This window comes from Mytilus trossulus, chromosome 5, assembly GCF_036588685.1.
Source record: "Mytilus trossulus isolate FHL-02 chromosome 5, PNRI_Mtr1.1.1.hap1, whole genome shotgun sequence".
Classification (NCBI taxonomy): domain Eukaryota; kingdom Metazoa; phylum Mollusca; class Bivalvia; order Mytilida; family Mytilidae; genus Mytilus; species Mytilus trossulus.
The window spans coordinates 36,845,399-36,867,488 of NC_086377.1; the positions used below are offsets into that span (position 1 = coordinate 36,845,399).

Sequence of the window (22,090 nt, forward strand, 5' to 3'; positions counted from 1 at the left end):
GACAAGAGACCACTCTATTAAACCATTAAATGAGACAGACATCCATTGAATAAAGATCACAAACATCTATGTTTTTACAAGATTAAACAGTGCACTGTAGACAGATGTCGATTTTGTCTGGAGTAGATAATTTCAATTACAAAAATACATTGGCTTTTGCAAAAATCATCAACTTATCTTGTCAACTGTAATTTTGTCAATGAAAGGATCTCAATATATAGAAAGGATGTTGTTAGAAGTGTATTAATTGGATAGTACAAAACTAGATATTTCACAACTAAATTAAGAGAGTTAATTTGACCCAATATCTAACTTTATTAAAAATTTACTAAAATTGTATTTTGAATATCAAGCTTTAATTTATATAAGTTAGTTAATCAAATTCGATACATTTCAGTCAATAGAACAAGACTAGACAATTTTCTTTTATTTATAGGAGTTAAATTACCCATTACAAGTTAACATAATTTTGTATGTTATATATCAGTTAGTACACCAAGTTCTTCAGCAAATAAATCAAGACTCAACAATTCACTACCTATATTCAAGAGAGTTAAATTGACTTGATACATAATGTATCTAACTTTTTAAACGCTAACACAACTTTTTCTGTTGAATATCAAGCTATCAATATAATGAACTAAGGGAATTTAAAAAATCCAGTTATTAGAACAAGACCATAGATAATTCACTAGTATTCAAGAGAGTTAAATTGAACAGTTATTTAACTTTGTTACAAATTGAGACATTTTTTTATGGTGAACATCAGACTTTTAGTTAGAAAACCAAATCCAATATATATTTTCTACAATTGTGCATGATCTTGTCACACATACAATACACAGTATATTTAATATAAATTTTTTTCCTTTGTTATTGAATCATATGAAAACCCTAAAAACCTCAGACAATTTCCCACAATCTTTTTCTGCATCATAAAACAGACCAGAATTTATCAGGATGTATTGACATCCATTTCCAATACTTCAGAACAGTTATACTATGAGTTAAAATGATGACCTTTACGACCTTTCCTCACATTTTATTGCCATTATCATGCATGATGGGATATGTCATGAGGAAGCCATTATGATACTGATGATTTATGGGTAAAATAATCCCATGGGTAACCTCATTATTATTGTCATAACATCACATTAGGAAAGTGCTTTCTATTGTGAAAGAAAATGCAAACAGGGGTCATTCAAATCCAGTTAACCAAAAACAGAGGCCTAATTAAGCAAACTACTGTATTTCTAAATTTGTGTACATGTTTAATTTTGGTGGTAGACATTTGGCTAGCAAAATGTTTCTTACATGAACACAGCAAAGATATAACTGTCCAAACCCCGAACAAATTGTTTTCCAAAAATAATCTGAAATGAAGTATTTATCCGAGTCTTAGCTCCCTTCTCTACTATATATATAGCTAGTTAAAATAGAAACGACTGTCGATGAAACCAAATGACAAAGATGTGAACCCCTTCAATACTGGTTACAACTTGGCCTTAAACAATGAGCATTATGCACACCATATTGTAAGCTATAAAAGTCCAGAGATAACAAGCATGAAATAATTCAAAAGAGAAAACATTAACATGATCTAATTTATACATGTACAACAAAAAACAATTCATCGACACTAGCTCCCTCTGTTAACTATTTTAACTTTCTACAGGGCAGCAAAAGATAATTTATAATCCATCTCACCAAATGAGGTCAACAACTGGCCTTCAACAATGAGGGAAATGTCATACCATAAAGTAAGCCAAAGGACTAAGATTAATGAATATTTGAAACAATTCAAAGAGAAAACTTCAAATTAATACTACAACAAAAACAATGCATTGTCATGTGAGCTTCCCTTTTTAAATATTTTACTCTCTGTATGGAGGACAGTTTCCCCCTTCTAATAAATGCGCCTTCATTCTTAACTCTTTTAAAGTCAATTACCACCCAAGATAAAGTTTATGATAAGCTCTGTGAATTTTAAACACATAAATTATAATCAAATGGTAATTACCTTTATCAGTATAATGATTTATTTATTACACAACTTATATTCAATTAAAGATTTGATAAACAAACTTTGTAGGGGGTTCTGGGGTTAGAGATTAGTATTGTAGGGGGTTCTGGGGTTAGAGATTAGTATTTATTACAAACAACAATGTCTGGTAGTAACTGGGAAAAAACAGTTTATTTCCCCCCATCTTAAACCTTAATTGACCTCTTTTAATACATAAACAGGTCATTAGTTTTCTCGTTTGAATTGTTTTACATTGTCTTATCAGGGCCTTTTATAGCTGACTATGCGGTATTGGCTTTGCTCATTGTTGAAAGCCGCACGGTGACCTTTAGTTGTTAATGTTTGTGTCATTTTAATCTTTTGTGGATAGTTGTCTCATTGGCAATCATACCACATCTTCTTTTTATATATTACTGGATGATGATATTTGTTGAAAACTGTAAATTCAGCAATTATTACAATGTACTCTATTTATTGTTGCAAATATAGCGGAAATCATACATATTGAGGGAGTGTGTCAACATGACCAAAGAACAGAAAACAGCACAAGACCACCTGAATGAGTCTACAACACAGTGTGAAAATACTACACCCCCATGTCAGAGGCAGGCTTCAATTATGTTTAGTTAAAATGAAAAGCAGCATTTTTTATTTATATAGCATTGTTTGTACAATGTATGTAGTATTTCCGGTAAGAGTTTCATGTGGCACTCCCACCACACTAAAAGAACTCAATAATGTATTCAGTTTATTCCAAAAATTGTTGGGCTAACAGAGCTGCACAAGCGTTACATATGCATACCTGCCAACTGTCACTATTTGCTGGGGATTTCCCCCATGGAGGCTCCCAAATTGAAATTTTGAAAGAGCAATTTTGTCCACAACTTTAAATAAAACAGTTAACTCTACACTGACTCTAGGCTTAGAAAAGCATAAGGAAGCCAAAAAACAACATTAAAATGTATTTGAAGGCCCCCTTGGAGTTGTTTTTTTGACTATGACAGCCATCTTGCATGCAAAACCCCCATGGGCATTTTGAAAAGTTGGCAGGTATGCAGATGACAAACAGACAAACACACCAAGAGACTACATTTTGCATTTAACACAATGGCACAGTGCATTTTTACATCAAAGTTTAATATTGAAATTGGGATCATTTATAGATCTTTCATACACCTGAATAGTTTAATAATTCATCAACAAATGCACCAATGACAGTTATAATAATTTCGATTTTCTCTCACATGTGAATACATTTTTAGTGTTATGGGTGATAAATTTGATAAAAACACAGTGCTTTCAAACTTTGCCATAGACAGCAGATTGCTATTGGCTGTTAAACCAATAACAGTAATTCAAAATAATTTAAATTTTCTCTCCCATGTGAATGTATTTTTAGAATTATATATGGATGATCATTTTGTGTTGAAAAAACAGGGCTTTAAAATTATGTCATAGACAAGGGATTTCTATCTTCTTCTCAACTCTTATTATTTGTTATTTTAATTAAAATTAGCATGGAGATGAGACTGTGAATAGATTTCAGCAAAGAAAATGTACACAAAAGACTGATATTTCAAACAAATTTCCATACAGTCCACAAATAAAAGCCCCTAGAGGCTTTTTTCAATTATTACAACTGAAAATGTAATATATTTTATGTATGAAACTTATCAGAAAATGGATTTTACATGTATTGAATCTAATAATTGGCCATTAACGACATACATTTTAGCTTTTATCTGAAAAATATTGGATAAAAAAAATTGACTGTCAATTTAAATAACTAGAGCATTCAGCATAAAAGATTACAAATAATTTTCGTGTTCCGATTAAATGTTTAAACATCAAATTAATTTCTTGTAAGTGAATAGATTTTGAAGTTTTAAATCCCTGTGTAAATCTAGAAATTATTCAAAGTTTTTGTGGATGTCATTCAAGTTGACCTTCAGGGCTGACATCTTGTCACAACCATAAATAAAGATTACATTTCACTTTTATCCACATGTCATAATATGTACAAGCACATGAACAAATGTCTATGAACAATTCTGCTTTTGTATCTTTCCAAAACAACTAATTCTTTCAGAGATAATTCAGGCATTTTTATTCTTCATCCATAGCATTCAATTGTTACTATAAGACGTGTCACGAAACTTTTCTATCCCAAATACATGTATTTGGTTTTGATGTTATATTTGTTGTTCTCGTCAGGTTTTGTATGGTGCTTAGTCCATTTCTGGGTGTGTTACATTTTAATGTTGTGTTGTTGTTCTCCTCTTATATTTAATGCCTTTCCCTCAGTTTTAGTTTGTTACCCCAATTTTGTTTTTTGTACATAGATTTACAAGTTTTGAACAGCAGTATACTACTGTTGCCTTTATTTGCTTACAAGTGTTTCTGCTGAAGATAAATCTTATCAGGTACTCTGATGCACCAATTCTTTATACCTGGGAAGGCTTATTTAGTATCATATCAAATAAGGAAATGTATGTATAATAGCCAATAGGACTACAGTCAACTATCCACCAGAGTTCTAAGGGTGGAGATGTTAGCCACATTAAGTTGCATTACAACCTTCAACAATGGGCAAACAACATTTGTGCATAGTTCTAGCTACAAAAGATAAGGCCCAAACATGACAACTTTTAAACAATCATGAACCTTATTTATGAAAAAAAATATGATATGCACTTATATTATTATGAAGACTTCTTTCTGCCCATGTCTCAAACAAACAGGCAAATTAGGTTTCCAAGCGTTACTCATGTTATTTTTCAAGTTCACAATTCCATAATATAGCCATTGTGTGCAAAAGAGGCATTAAGAAATAAACAATCAATCAACTTAGTTGTCTATAGCTGAATGACAAATCAGAGAACAATATAACACAAACAATCCATAGAACAGATGCACAGGCATGGTTATGTCTTTAGCACATTTCAATAAATCTAAACATATCAAAACTAACTCAACAGATTAAAGATGCATTTGTCTCTTAACTACTGCATAAAGATGCTTTATTGTGCAACAAAACTCATACATAGTGTTCACACTTGAAGTTGTCTTTAATTTAGTAAGACAGGGGCCCAAACAGGGGAGATCTCTGACTGACTTATAAAACTCAATAAAATGTTTTGTGTAGATCGGGGGATTCTGTCTCATTGACAATATCTTTTAATCCTGCTTGACAAAAAATTCTTGGAAAAAGTCATAAAAATGAAATAAAGAATTAAATATATTGTAATACAGCTTCATTGACAACACTTCCTCTTATTTCTGCTGAACAAAGTTTCTTGGAAAAAGTCATGAAAATGAAATTAAGCTTCTTCTTCTAAGTCTCACATCTGTCTAAGCTTAATGAGTTCTTAAGCAATGTAATATCTCCTTTGTCAACAAGACCAAAAATTACAAAAACTATCAAACAGGCTGCCAATATTACCAAATTTATACAGGCACTTCCATAAAAATAAAAGACAAATCTATCACATAAACCATAATGCTTGTAAAACCAATTATTTAAACTTGACAAATGTATTAAAGAGAGACCTTTGCCATCTGCTAGACTAAAACACATCATGGACGAATGACGATTTTTACACGTCACTGAATTCCACGATTTTTTTCTCTTCAGACAAAGAAAGAAATTAATTTCTTATTTTTGATTCCTGTTTGGATCTACAGATAAGAATTGATTTTTTAATCCAGTTTGATTTACAATTGTAAAGTGGCTAAGGCTTTTGTAGCAATATTTATTAATATTAGAGTATGTTCTTGATTTACTTTCCAATATACCGTTATTAAAATCAGTTTTAAGATTACTTTGTTAAATTACTTTCAACAATCGTCAGATAAATTCTAAATAACTTTATTATAATATCATAAAACAATAGCTCAATGCTATTATATCTGGAGGCAAAGCTGTGAAATTATACAATCTTATTTAAAAAGTTAAATCAACTAAAAATATGAATCCTCTTTGTGTTGGAAGAAGTCAATCTTCTTAACACATTCAAATCCTGTTTCAAAAGAACCGATACGTCACAAAGCTGGATGAACGAATTTGAAAGACAGACTAATTTGAAAAGACGAAAAAAACTCCATTGCTGATCATATCATGCAAGAGCACCAGATTAAGTTTGGTAGACAATTAAATAAAATAATTATTCTTTTCTGCATTTTGCATGTTACACATCGCCTAGTATGACCCAATATCATCAATGTTGCCAAATAGGGGCCCTTTTAGGGTAAAATAATAATTTTTATTGTAAAATCTTTGAAGACTATTGATTTTTTGTCTTATTCCCAATAAATAATCAGAAAAATACATTACTTCTAAATGACTTATAATATATTTTTAAATTTTATTTCAAAGTTTCAACACAAAATTTAACACATTTCCCCCCTTACTTGTACCTTAAAGTTATTCAAAGCTATATGCGCCAAGATGTATTCATGAGACAGACATATTGGCATTTTTAATTATAATAATTACGAACCCATTACAATCATTTTTTTTCCCTTCTTTTGTCATGTACTAAGATGATTCACTTTTTATCAAGATTGTCAACTAACTCTTTAGTGCCTTACAAAATCTCATTTCTATTTTTTGCAATCAACCATAATACCTAACATTATTAATATTGATAATGATTTCATAACAGGAAAACAGATATTAAGAACGTTACAAAGTCCCTTTTCATTTAAACAAAGAATGAAAGCTGACAAAAAGAGAAACAAATAATAAATCCCAGTTCTATCTTTATTTCAATCATTTATTGTTTTTTTCTCTCTGGTAAATAAACATTTTTATTGGTTTTCAATAAAATAACAAGTCTTAATTGCTGTTCTAAAAACATTTTTTATAAATGAATAATTTTTCTCACTTTCAGTAGGCTTGACATAATTTTTATCTAAATCTTCTTTATTTAATGGCCTATTTTACAAGTTGTATTATTAATTATTCCTTTTTAAGTTAATAATATTCAATAAATTTGCAAGCTAAACTTGGTATTCAGAAAACAATTTTCCATATTTAAATGATTTTTTCTTCTTCTCATTTTTAGTAAACTTGACATCTTTTTCAATAATATTATTAATATATTGCTTAATTTTACATGTTCATCATCTACATTTCATTAATTATCTATAATTGAAAATCTTTGAACATTGTATCTCTATAAATATTAAACTAAAATTAAAATGCATTTAATTTCATACATTATCCCAGAAAAGAAAGAATATGGCTTATCAATTTTTTAAATCAAAATCACTGAACACATGTATCAAACAGTAAAGGGCTGTTCTTCATCTCAAGTTCATTGGTATGCCTTCAACATACATGTAGAGCACCGCTGCAAATGTTTGCACCTGTCCTAAGTCAGGAATCTGATGTACAGTAGTTGTTGTTTGTTTATGTAATATATACATGTTTCTCGTTTCTCGTTTTGTTTATATAGATTAGACCGTTGGTTTTCCCGTTTGAATGGTTTTACACTAGTAATTTTGGGGCCCTTTATAGCTTGTTGTTCGGTGTGAGCCAAGGCTCCATGTTGAAGGCCGTACATTAACCTATAATGGTTTAGTTTTTAAATTGTTATTTGGATGGAGAGTTGTCTCATTGGCACTCACACCACATCTTCCTATATCTAGAGCACAAACTCTCAAACTAAATGTGAGATGGCCTCTAGTTGATTATTAAGTGGAGTTGGTCTAACTACAAGCATTGAGAGACATACATGTAGCTGTAGTCCGTAAATGTGTTCATATTCTTTTGCATGTTCATATACTTTCCTCACTTTGTCTTTAATATTTAGGGTTATTTCACATTTCATTTTTTTCCCATAGGTTTTTTACTTTCTTTACTTGATGAACTAGAATTTTGATTCCATCTCAGCTTAATTTCTGAATGAAATTTACATTCAAACCAAAAATTGCAAGAAAATTTGTTTTGCACATGTCAGATTTAGTAAATTATAGAAATCTGATCATCATTCACATGGGTATTGCATGGCAACATTAAAATATTTATTACCAAAAAAAATTTAACATTTTTGCAAAAACTTTCTTTTCTGTGAATAAAATCCCCATTTTGTAGAAATGATTTCTTGTAATTGCAAACAAAGAAGAAATCAATTTGACTGAATAAACAAATACCCATGTAATTACAGAAATCTAAGCTATAAATCTTTCTTTTTTCCATATAAAGTCTATTCTTGAGTAATAATTTATTTAACCATTAGATAACAACCCCTACAATTCTCTATGAACTAAGATTGTTGTGCCGGCCTCTTAAATCAATTTCAACTTCTGTCACAAAATGTTTTTTTATCTAAGGCAAGGAAATTTTGTCATTGGAATTAATCAGTTTAATGACAAAATTGCATGCTAACAAATGCCCATATTGTCAACAAATATTAATGCAATTCATTAAAATTGTTCAATTCTGTTAACTAATTAAAGCTACGCTGAATATTAATCATTTCTAACAAAAAATGTGAACCAATTCAATTATCCATCTATCATGATAGAAAAGAAGGATTTTTTTTTCAATCGCCATAAAAATATTGAATAATATTGATAGTAAAATTTCAATTTAGCTTATCAAATTTTGTATTTTGCGTTTCAGTGTGATTTTCATTTTAATGTTTCAGGAATAAGAAAGGACAACTGATCTTGGGGGATTTTTGTGGTCTTAAGATTTTTAGGCAAAACAATGTGTATCAAATTAATCATTTTGGAAGTGGTACAAACCTTCTATTATCATCTTGTATATTTAATTTTTGGCCATCTTTAATCCACTCTATTGTAGGAGTTATCTCCCCATTAGCAGTTAAGTCCCCTACAAAGACAGCACAATCAAACTGTGCTGATTGGTCCCTGATAGCTATCACATTCGTTGGTTCCACAGAGAAATAAAAATCCGTAAATTTTGGCACATCAACAGCTGAAAATATTAAAATACAATGTTAATGTTAAAATAATTATAATTAAACACTTTTAAAGAAATGAAATGGCCTGTCCTTTTTAAAGGCACTTGGATTGGCTGTTGGTAAAGGTTGCCAACCTTGAAATTTAAGTGGGGCAATCCAACTGTTTTGATTGAGTGCATGTGTGAGGACTTATAATTAGATTTTTTTAAACAATTGACTAAACTGTGACCTCTGATTTAAATGCAGCTATCTTTAGTTATATTGTGTTGTTGTCAGATTGCTGTCAATATCTGTGATATTTACCGAAAAGAATTAACATATGGAAAGTACAAACCATGTACAAAACAAGTTGTTTTGATTTTACATGGATGAACTTTTAAAATTATTTTTCAAGGCAAATAGCCATCAGAAACAAATATTTGCATCAATCTCAGCATCCCACAAACTCCTCAGTCGAATCTATTTCTCTGGAACATTAGACAAGAAAACATATGGAATCTGTCATGCCTCTGTGAAAAAACAAATTTCATCGGCAATGTTTTGATTGCTCATAATCGTGTAAGTTTCTGATTAACCAGGATAGTCAGTTTCCACAACGGGGAAATGTACGTAGCTCAAAAAGTTTAAAATCCTTAGGGAGAGATTTGTCTATGTAAATACAGTTTTTCCCAATTACCAGTGAATTCACGATCAGATATGTCAAGCCAAAGATCTGATTTTTCGATATAAACATACAAAAATATGTTCTATCAACAAGATGAGTTCTATAATGTTGATTCAGGGTTTTAATAGCAGTCTAAAAATTTATGTTATGTTCATACTTATCTATTCTTATTTTTGTTTAAGAATTTCGCACTTATCTTTGTCTTGAAAAAATACAAATAAGCAGTTATTTCAGTGTTGTGGTTTTTGGTTTATCATGTTTATCAAACTTCTAGAAGAGAAAATTATAGAAGCTTTGGATAATTTCAATGAGTAATGATGGATTTTTTTTTAATCCTTTCCAATTTCCAATATTTAGTTCGGGCAAGTTTTCTATTTGAAGCCCATCAACCTGTGTTATATGCTTTATAAATTCTGACAAGACAATCAGCAAGGGGTGGAATCTTCAATAGTCTTTTATCCGTTGCATGTAGCCTGAGGCAGAATATATTTTTTGTTTAGTTATTGTTGAGTGGCACATTTTATTAAAGACTGACATTTGTCTTGACATTTATGAGTCTTACTTCACATTTGGACTGACAATAAGAAAATTTGTCAGTCCTAAGATTCCAATCTATTGAAAAATCAACTCATTTCTGTGCCAGAGGCCTATGGACTGAAACATTAACTTTCAAAAATTGACTGCTTATGGCTTATATTTTACAGAATCTACACAAAGAAGACCTGCCTCTCAGACTCTTCACATACAGGTAAACATTGTTGTCTTGGTCATTGTCGAAGGCTGTACAGTGACCTATAATTGTGACCTATAATTGTTCATTTCTGTGTCATTTGGTCTCTTGTGAAGGTCGTTGTCTCATTGGTAATCATACCAAGTCTTCTTTTTTTTATAATGGTAGTGGATATACAAATGTATATTGTGTTAGACAAAGCTGGTATATGAAACATGTCAAATGTGAAATTTATGTACAAATTTAAAGGGTATAATAGAATGCAAGATTTCAATTTTTACTCTGTGATTGCCAGAGAAACAATAAATATCAAATTTCTGAACTGTCCTTGAATTTTTAAAAGTGTATAAATGTCATTTGTTTTATGAATCACAGGGGCAATAAAATATAGTTTAACAATGACTGAACATTTACAAATACATTATAAAAGTAAAAGTTTATAAATTGATGTATGATAAACTTATGTTAATTTGTTTATCATTCTATGTAGGAAAACAAGAACCTGTAATTCAGTGATTGTCATTTGTGTATGTGTTACATATTTGTCTTTTGTTCATTTTTTATATAAAAGGCTGTTAGTTTTCTCGTTTGAATTGATTTACACTGTCATTCCAGGGCCTTTTATAGCTGACTATGCGGTATGGGCTTTGCTGCTTGTTGAAGGCCATACGATGACCCATAATAGTTGTTTTCAATTTCTGTGTCATTTTGGTCTCTTGTGGAGAGTTGTCTCATTGGCAATCATACCACATCTTCTTTTTTATATGTATAAATTTATTTGTCAATTGTCTGTCTAATAATATTTTTTTTAAACCCTTGAGTGAGGGTACTGAACATTCAAACTGTTTTCTTTCTTTCATAATTAAATTATTAAAAAGCATTCACATTTAATTATATATATATACTGCAATACTTACCATACAACTGCTGTAAAACATCCAAAATCACAAACAGTGAAAACGTCACATAAAATGTTTCTCTCATTTTGAGCATCACAGAAAAACAAACATAAATCCAAAATTATTTCCTTTAAGGAGTTATTTCCCCTTTCTCTCACAAATTAATTATCTCCCTTTGTCAATTTGAATAAAAACACTAATTAACTATATTTATATATAAATCTACATGGTTACTTGAATCCTTTTTATCCAATCTTATATTTCACATGGTAAACTTTATAATCCATATTGAATGGTCTTGTTGGTTGACTGTGTTAATTACATGCTTTTGATGTTCTTGCTGAAAAAGAAAATGTAAAACATTTATGAGATCTCCTACAAATCATGCCAATATAATAAAGATATATATACTTTTGAAACTGTCTACAATTGAGTCTGAATGTTTCACATTGCTTGTTACACTATTTCTAAATTTTGTTTTTGTTTTCACATTCCATTTTCAAAACAATTCACACATGCAGCTACTAAACACATACAGCATGTGTCAAAATATTTCCAAAAACTTGCACTGGCCAAAAAAGATTTTTCAGATATCAAATGTAAGCCTTATCCAATTTAGTTTTATCATTTTAATAAACCCCTTCAGGCCTTGGTAAAACTGCAGCTATCACTCAAACTAAATTAATAACGCTCCTTTACTTTGAAAACTGTATAATAATTAACTAACAATTTTATTTATGTTTTTTTGCATAAGTCGAGGTTTCACAGACCATATATCAAGTGTACATTCCTTACCAATATAATCAAATGACAAGATATTAGCCACTTTATACTTAAACTGTTATAGGAAGTACAGACTCATTATGATGATCTTACTGAGCTAACGTAGCTAGATTTTGTTACTAAAATTTCCAATACCATTCAAAGTTTGTGCTTACATATTACCAGCTAAGGTTACCATGTTCATACATTTTGCAACATCCTTAATTGATTTGATAAATGTTAGTTAAAATGAGGGGGAAATTCCCTGTAAGTTTAGACATTCAATCACACAGTTAGAAGGTGTCACTTCTATTAAAATAGATGTTTTGTAGAAAATTACATATTTTATTATGTTAGTCTTAATTATATAACAATCAATTCTTCAGCTAAATATCTATTTATAAAAGAGCATGAAAATATCTTTATCCTTGTTAGTTTAATAGATATACAATGTGGTATGAGTGCCAATGAGACAACTCTCCATCCAAGTCACAATTTGTAAAAGTAAACCATTACAGGTCAAAGTACAGTCTTCAACACAGAGTCTTGACTCAAACCGAACAGCAAGCTATATAGGGCCCCAAAATTGACTAGTGTAAAACCATTCAAACAGGAAAACCAATGGTCTAATATGTTTACTTGAAAATAAACTGCAATCTAGTTATGTTTTCAATGTTTGCTATGGTGCAGTCTGCACGGTTAGCCACTAGTCAGATGCCCCAGACTAGTAAAATTGCTTTGGGACTAGTGAGTTTTTTGCAAAACATTGTTTGGACAAATAAGAAAAATGTCTTAATATATATATATTGGTCTTCGGACTAGTAGTTGAAAAAGTTTTTGGGGCAGACTGATGGTATTGCCAACTTCCACAGTCAAACTGAGGACAATTTTAAACAACAATAGAATCTAAGCCATAACAAATGGCATGTTTATACCTGTAATTCATCATACACATGCAATTAAGAACATGAACATCTTGAAAAAATAAGCTTAGGTTATTTTGATTAATATTTTCTTCATCCATCATCTAGGGAACATAATTCTACTCATTAAAATTTCATCAATATCCCATAAAGGGGAGATAATTGGTAGGTTGTCTCCCCTTTCTCTTGTATGAAGTTCAAGATCAGTGAACTGCAGAACATCCATTTATCATATCTACCCTCTGCATCAATATACTGTTAGTGAATGGTGGTCTATTCATTTACAATACAGACTTGGTGAAATAATGAGAAAATAAATGCAGAGATTTTTTATCCTTCATTGATTGAGTTCAAGATTGCTGACCTGTTCGATGTCCTCGTTTATCATAAATGCCAGAAAAGATACAACAAAAGAATATCAACTCTATACATATTAACAGACTTTTCTTTGTCCATCACTATTGTGATTCTGTCTTATTTTGATTTTTAAATTCTATATCGATACAATTGGAAAATTAAGATACTTGGCTAACATGCTGTGTCAGATCTAAATATATCCAATCATAGATTTTCAATGAATTTTTTTAATTTAGAGTATCTCGATTCTGCAAAAAAAAAAAGAAGCCTAACATGATCAGATGTGTGAAATAAATCTAATAATAGATTTCAATGGTATTTTGAAACACAGCATATCTGCAACTGTTATTATAAAACGCATATTCTGTTGCACTTAACAGTACATTAAACTATTACAAACTGCTGCTATTTCATTTAATAAATGAGAGCAAAATTTGAATTTCATAATTATATAGTAAGTTTTATTTCAAGTATGCACCTACACAACAAAGTTTCACTTAGCCAAACATCTGAAGCCAATTAGACCTTGCAAAGATTGCAAAATATTCATCACCCCCTGGGATAATTACATTTTTCTTGTTTAGTGCCTTTTCTTCCACTTCTAATCTTTTCTTTGAAGATTACAGTGTCACGCTGACACTATAGTACTCACTAATTACATACCAAGCAAAAATTTTGATAACTTTTCAGCAACTAATTTATACACCTCACCATTAACATATGGACAACATTGATGCTTTGTAGCTGACCTTCAGAATAATGACTCCAGGATTTAGAAAAATGCTCACAAACCATTAACAACTATATATATATATTTTTCTGTGATGTATTAAATTTATATTAAAATCCATTTTGTTACATCTTGTGATCAATTTTATTTGGCAATCGCCAATGGCAGTCAGCAGGGTCAAAGAACATCAGTTGTTCGAGCTGTTAGTCAAATGCGTTTTGTTTAAATATACTTTTTCACTTTTTTGGTCTTTTGGAAAATGTTGTTTGTGCTGTTTTTAGACCCTTCTACAACGAAATTTGTTTGACATGCACACATATAAAAATTGCGGTTTTTATCCAACGCAATCATAGGTTTGAACGTAGTTTTCAATTTAGACTCGTTTATATATATATATAAACTGTACTTAACTGAAAAATTCAGACAACTTGCAAGTGCAATGGTCAAGCACTGGAAGGACTGAATACAGATTAATATTTCCATCTGAGAGGACTAAACCAAACAATAAAACACAAGTGTTTTTTTTTTTATATTTTTGGCCATATCAAAAAAATCCCAGTCTATTGTATAGAATCTGGGTTAATAAATGGCAAAATATTTAGTCTAGAAATTACCTGACTTTACCTGCCCATATTGCAAGAATTAAACATCTTATCAAGGTTCAGACCAACCTGCAGTTGCTTTTCTCCATGTAACCGTAACGAATCAACATTCTACATTAATTCCGAACTTGTCTGAGAATTAAGAAAATCGTCAAACTTTCTCCTACTTACGAATGACATACAACCTAATTACCACCTGTATAACACCTGAGATTGTGATATACCTGTTAATTACATTCTCTACTCCAAGCCCCATCAGCCATGTAATTGCACGCTTATTTACTTTTATTAGCAGTTAACAAGTTTTCTTACAATTTTACAACAGGACTGTACCTAAATGAATTCAAATTTTACACATTTATCTGAGTTTGAATGGGTTCTTTACAAATTAGCTATCAGACAATCCATTAACAATAAACTCTATAGAAGAGGGTAGGGATGGGGGTCCTAAGAATCATCTCTAATTTCTTAACTTTTGTTCACTCATTATTCTATACCTTTCTGGCTTTCAAAATAATGGCCATTCTGTAAGTACTTGACCACTGATTTCTGGACATCGTTCTTTTTTGTAATTCAGTATATTTTTACTCAATTTTGCAGTTATCTATTGTGTTCTAGCACCCCATTTTTCTCTTCTATTCATTTTTTTTGTCTGTTATTATCTATTCTGTAAACCCCCATTCACACCCCCTCTATAGAACAGTGTTTAATTGTACTTTTTGTTATCTCAAAAGCTTGTAAAATGCTTTTCATTGGGTTTTAGTTATGATTGCTTTCCTAAGTAAAAATCCAGATAATATACAAATTTTATAACTCTTGAATCGTGGAAAATTAAAAGATAGTTTAGCTTACAAGGAGCCCAAATTACAGAATTCTAAAGGTCACCAGTTAACCTAAATGACTGTTGATGAAACAGTAACTTGAGTCAAGTTCAAAACTTTACATATAAAGTTAACAACTATACAACCTTCAAGAAAACCAGCATTTAAGAATATTTATTACTATTTGTGTGAAAAGACCAAGTTACCTTCCTTATCTCAAGAAAGAACTCCCGAAATAATTTAAGGTGTTATTTTCATACACTTTTCCCCCAATTGAATCCTGAACTTTTCTTCTCAATTAGATATTGAATGATTTTTTTTACCATTAAAAAGTAAAAACACAAAAATACCGAACTCCGAGGAAAATTCAAAAATCAAAAGGCAAAATCAAAAGTCCAAACACATCAAACGAATGGGTAACAACTGTCATATTCCTGACTTGGTACAGGCATTTTCTAATGTAGAAAATGGTGGATTGAACCTGGTTTTATAGCTAGCTAAACCTCTCGCTTATATGACAGTCGCATCAAATTCCATTAAATTGTCAACGATGCATGAACAAAACAAACATACTCAAAGAGTAAAAATGTCAAAAATAGGGGTACAACAGTCAATATTGTGTTATCATCTTAATATTTCTACATAAACAACAAATGTAACATTCAAAGAAGCACAAAAAGGCATACATTAATTTAACATTCTCATTTTGCTTTTCTTATACGGCTGAATTTATCTATGTTGTGACATAATTTTTTCTTAAAACAGTACAACATTTTTCTTAAAACAGTACAAGAATTTGTAAATGTTATGTCATAGGAGTTTTGTCAATTTTTTCAGTGTCCATAATACCTAACCTTAAGCAAAAAATAATAAAAACTACTTTTCAAAGAAATTAAATACATTTGTCTTTTAAGTACATTAAACATAATTTTTCAACGTGGATCGATACAGACATCAAAGAAACTTAAAAGTAACAATTTTCAAAAACATCTGACGTCTACAAATATATAGCTAATAATTCACTTTAATTTATGTTATTTTTTAATTTTCTTACCTTAAGGACATGTATATGTATTTGATTTATCCAATAAATATTTTAAAACTACATGATACAAATAATAAAGTTACAAATGTTCTATCCTCAATAAACTTATTTCCAATATAAATGTATATGTAAACTCACTGCAATATCATTTTTAAATGATTCAACAATTATTCAAAATATTATCACACATGTTTCATTTTTACGAAATCTCCATAAATTAAGTATCTAACTAATTCTCACTTTGTATTTTCAGTTTGTAATCCTCCAGTTACAAAGATAAGACTGACATATACACAGATAAAGTTTAAAACCACAGAAAGGATAATTAAATCCCAAGATGATAAGTGTCATAAATTTATGAAATTGACATCACAATAACAATAACATGTGCTTGTTTTTAATTATTTGAATTTATTTTTGGCTTGTCAGGTCTCCTTCTAATTAGCTGTATATATATAGCCCTCTAATCAACAGCTGTATCATGTTGAATTTCATAATCACTACATGATATCTTTTTTGATTTTAGGGCATACTGTAAAATATGGATCAAACAATTTGCCCTTTTTAACAATTGAACGAATTTTAAGGATGTGAAAATATAAAAATCAATTTGGTTGAAATAATATTAAGCAGAATCTGTGAAAATTCTGCTTCAATTGGTATGAAGTCAAATAAAATCTAAATAGAAATTATGTCACAATAATTAAGTGAAAAAAAAACATGCTGCTTTGATATTAATATAAACTATATAAAATATATAAATGATATATAGCGGAAAATTGCAGGTGACAAATGCTTAATGCATAACACTATTAACACATGTTGCAAGTCGGTTAAAATATATATTTCTCCTCTCTTCAGCTTAAACAAAAAGTTAGAGATTTTCTATTTTCAACATGCAAGCTACAGAAATCAGAGACAATGCTAGTAAAATATGATATTCCAGCAAACAAATAAACAATAGACAATGATAGCAAATTATGATATTCTAATAAACAAACAAACAACAAACTTCAAAGAAAACCTAACCAATAAAACATGTTGCCCTGACCAATAAAGATGAAGGGATAAAAGGATAAATTACCTGGTCAATAAGATTGTAGATGATAAAAGGATATACAGTACCATGGTCAATAGATTCCAAAGATAATTGATAAATAAACTATGAGATTGAAATCAACATACACTGTCACTAAACAATTACCACTTAGTCATCACAAGATTAGTCCAGAAACAACAACACCACTAGTCTGCATGAATAATGAATTAAGTGACTGGTTATTTAATCCCACAAGATGTCACAATGACCACTTCTAAATATAGAAATATATGCACATCTCATTTAAATAACATTAAATTCTTGTTAAATGTCTAATATAAATAGGACTGGTCATGTACATGTACATTTTATCATATACTGCATGGATTGTTTTGTTTTCATGGGTACCAGTTTTCTAATTTTGAAATTCTAGATCAGCAAATTTTATATTTCAACACTGCAAACGTTGAACAAACATTATTTTTGTAGCAACAGATGATCATGAGACATAATTTTCAACACTTTTTAATAAATCAGGCTCAAACACATTCCCAGAAATCTCTGGGGACTAAAACTATTACCAATCTTATGGCTTCTTTATTTGATATTGCCTAACTTATAATCAGATTAGCAGCTCAGGTCTACATAATCATAGAAAAACAAAAATGATTAGCTCTATATCTAGATTCCTTTCTTATAACAATATTATTACTCAGACTGAGGATAACCTGATGTTTGATAAACTGGCTCAGCTGAGACTTGCTATCTCAAATGAAAGCCATTCTAGCTTAAATATAAGGTTTTAAGAAAATTAGAAATCTCAATAACTTATGTAAGATTATAGGCATACTTTCTTTAATTTTTTTTATAAAGATTATTAAATGACCAACTTAATACAAAAAGTCTAATGAATGATAGAGATTTTTATCATTCACAAAGACTTTTGTTTGGACTAAACATTTTAAATTGGTTTAAAGCTCAAATGTACTGTATGTTTCAGTCTGATCTGAATTTTGTTTGTTCCTGATAATTTGGAGTAATGTCAAAAGAAAACAACCCAAAGACAAAAACAAAAAACACCAAAAAGAGGTGATTAACATGTGCAGTCCCAAGAGAAAATAAATCTGGAATTCCACTGGAATCCCAGCTGTAATTTTGATGGGATTCCAAGTGGGATCCCACCTAATTCCACCGGGATAAAATTTCGGGAATCCCGCCAAAAGTCCAGGATTTCCGATGTAAATCCCGGTTGAAATATACTGGGATCCCACTGGGATATTGTGGGAATTCAATTGGGATCCCACTGGGATAAAATTTCGGGATTCCAGCTAAATAAGCGGGATCCCGATGTAATGTACTGGGATAAAATTTCGGGATTCCCGTTAAAGAAGCGGGATCCCGATGTTAATCCCAGTGGAAATATACTGGGATTCCCGAAAAAAAAAGCGGGATCCGAAAAATAAATACCAGCGGTATACATGCACCAATTCAATTTGCACTGCCACTGGGATTCCTGGGTTATTCATGCAAAAGGATACATGTCATGTTTTCCTTTCTGTTAATTAATTTGCTGTCTGTACGTCAAACTAAAGTTGCTGAGTAAATTATGGTAACTGGAATATCTGCATGCAATCTGTTTCGTTGGCAGCTCCATTTAAAAAGATCAGTATATCCCCTAAAAGTATGAAAAAAATCCACAAAGAATCATTTGTTCAATACGTTTTGAAGCAACAAATTCAATAGAAATATTATTGCATGTTAATGTTTATAGAATACAGTAGATTGGAAGCTAGTCCAAATAATTATGAAGTCTCGGAAGGTTATTTTAATCTTTTTCAAATTAATTACCTTCCCCCTTTTTTCATCCCCTGACGATAAATAACTATATATAGCGACTTATTATTTTCACCAAATAAACATAAACACAACTGAATTAAATTTTGACATACCTACTATTTATGCCTGTTATGTGACAAGTTAACAAGTTTATTCATTGTATATATGTTAAAAATAAATACGTACGAGTCAGAATATATTTTCAGTTTATGCTTTCAAGACTTTCTGATGTTGATTTGCTCAGATAAAAACCATACAAATCATAGTTCCTCAATTATTTATATTTATATTCATTATATGCACATATACACATGTTTAATTAAATTATTAATGCACTTATCTGAAAACATCATCTTCGTCCTCAATGTCCATAATTCAGCGTAAACAAATTTTGATGACGTTTTTACCAATACACAAACGTCGACGTGACAATCTCGCCCCAAATTATATCGGCCAAGTTGATCTGTCTCCGTAACGGTATTATAAATAAATTAAAGTTATCGCATAAAAGTATTAATTACTGGCCAGTTTTTACTAAATATAAGAAAGGAATACTTAAGTAATCGGCATCTGGTGCATGCGGATAAGATAGAGGCTCCATTATTTAGGACAGTAATTTCTTGGGTCGAACTGTTCAGTACCATTGAAAACAAAGCACGTGGTCATCATTTTTTTTTTTAACTTTTTACATAAGTTAAGAAACCAACGTTTTACGACGTCAGTCATTATCTTATCATTGATACCGGACGACAACTAATAGAAACGCACTTATGAGAACTTGGGGAACATTAGAAACGCCGAAGCTTGTCTGGCAAAACACCCGTTGACATTTCCTCGGACGACTTGTCATTATATCGCGAAAATCTCGGCATTTTTCTGAATTATAAATATCTGTCAAACTGGATATTATGTGACACTTAAATGTGATTGGCTTCACCTGACAGCTTTGGTGTCCTACACATTGTTATTTAACACCAATAACCTATTCTTGATGTTTAATATTAGAGACATATGGATACACAAACAAAACACTTGCATATTTTCAACAACATAAATTAATTATGGTTCATACAATTTCCCGTTTTAACTAGACTGGGATCCAAGCATCAGAAAATTTTCCCGATTGGGATCCCGGCTTTAAACAGTTCCTATTGGGATCCCAGTGTCTGATATTTATCCCGTTTCATCTATACTGGAATCCCGGCTTCAGACATTTATCCCGAATGGGATCCCAGTTTCAGATATTTATCCCGAATGTTATCCCGCTTCCAGATGCTTATCCTGGCTTATCCCGACAATTTCACCGGGATTGCATTGGGATCCCGATCGATCCCGTTTTCGTTTTCTCTTGGGGTGTTCCTCAACAATTGACAGGTGTCTGTCACAACTTGTTAGATCTCTGGGGACTGGAGTCGATAGGCCCCTCTAAAGGAATTAAATAAGACTCTGAGGGTGTCCAAACCACCCTGGCTACCCCCTGTTAGGTCTTTGGAAAAAAAAATTTCTCAGGGACTGCCATAAACCTGCAAACATGTGTTCATCATAAAAACTTTTTTCTTTGACCTTAAACACATTTTTTTACAACTAAGTAAGTTTTATACCACACACTTGTGAACAGTGTTAATAGTAGTGCTGTCCAGGGAATTCTAATAGTGAGGGCTAAAAAGTCAAAGATAAATAACAAGATATCCATATTCATACATCAAGTTGAAAAGACTGCCAGTAAATAACTTTCACAGCCCATAAAAGGTTAAATTCTAGGATATATTCTTAATCAAGTACAAAGGAGTAGGGGCAATAAGGCCCTTATTTGGCCCAAAATTTACTGCAAATTTAAAAGTTATCATACATATTTTTAAATAACTGAAAACTTGGCTGAGGTATAAGGTACCAGGAAAAACACAACAAATTTGACATCGAATAAGTTACCATGAAAACAAATCATGACTTAATTTGCATAATTTGTAAAATTTCGTGATTTTCCATGTTTTTTCATCAAATTTTAAGTATATTTTGGATTGAAAAAGTATATGCGCACCCAAGAAACAACTGTATATTTGGTGAGATTATGCCAATAGGTATAATAAAGCTTCTGTTAAATTATTTTGTTGTTTCTTGGCTGCGCAGGATGTTTTTACAATGGAAATAAAGATAGAAAACTGCATAAATTCTGTATTTTTCATCGTTTTTGTGGAAACAGTACATATTATGACGTAATTGTGACGTCATCAGATAAAAATCTTAATGTTTTTTATTTATATTTCTTTAACCTATGCATTTCTAAACAGTATGTGCCAATTTGAAATGGTTATCAAACATTTTATTTTCTTGGGCCAAAACTAGGCCTTAATGCCCCGCCCCTACTCCTTTCCAGTAAATTTAAGGCGCACAATATATTAATCAATCACTCAACTTATTAATTCTCAGATTGAATATCTTTTTAGTTTCTTCACATTTTCGGATGGAATAAATGATAAACCAAATGGTTTGTATGGATTATTTACTGCCCTGCATACAATGCAACATGTACAATAGTAAATATTTAAGTCAGGGTCTTTTTTAAATTTTGTAAAGGGGAGGATCCTTGCCAACCTTGTCCTAGCAAGGATCCTAAGCTACTGTACATTTATCTTTGCAATTGTCAGATAGAAATTTGAAGAGAACAATGTCAAATCTTTGTTAGCAATCATGGATGAAGACACTTTACAAACGATGCGTAGGCTG

At 30.8% G+C, this 22,090-nt stretch overlaps 1 protein-coding gene across 12 annotated transcripts in view; it reads right to left on the reverse strand.

Annotated features, from left to right (window-relative positions):
* The window catches only part of LOC134718815 (neogenin-like), an 86,661-nt gene that overhangs the window by 52,772 nt on the left and 11,799 nt on the right, over positions 1-22,090 (reverse strand). For all 12 annotated transcript variants that reach the window (XM_063581556.1, XM_063581555.1, XM_063581562.1 and 9 more), the window contains exons 2-3: positions 11,270-11,591; positions 8,780-8,972 (exon numbers count right to left, since the gene is read on the reverse strand). In XM_063581556.1, coding sequence (XP_063437626.1) covers positions 8,780-8,972; positions 11,270-11,345 — 269 coding nt within the window. In that variant the 5' untranslated portion in view covers positions 11,346-11,591. The remainder of the gene's footprint in view (positions 1-8,779; positions 8,973-11,269; positions 11,592-22,090) is intronic.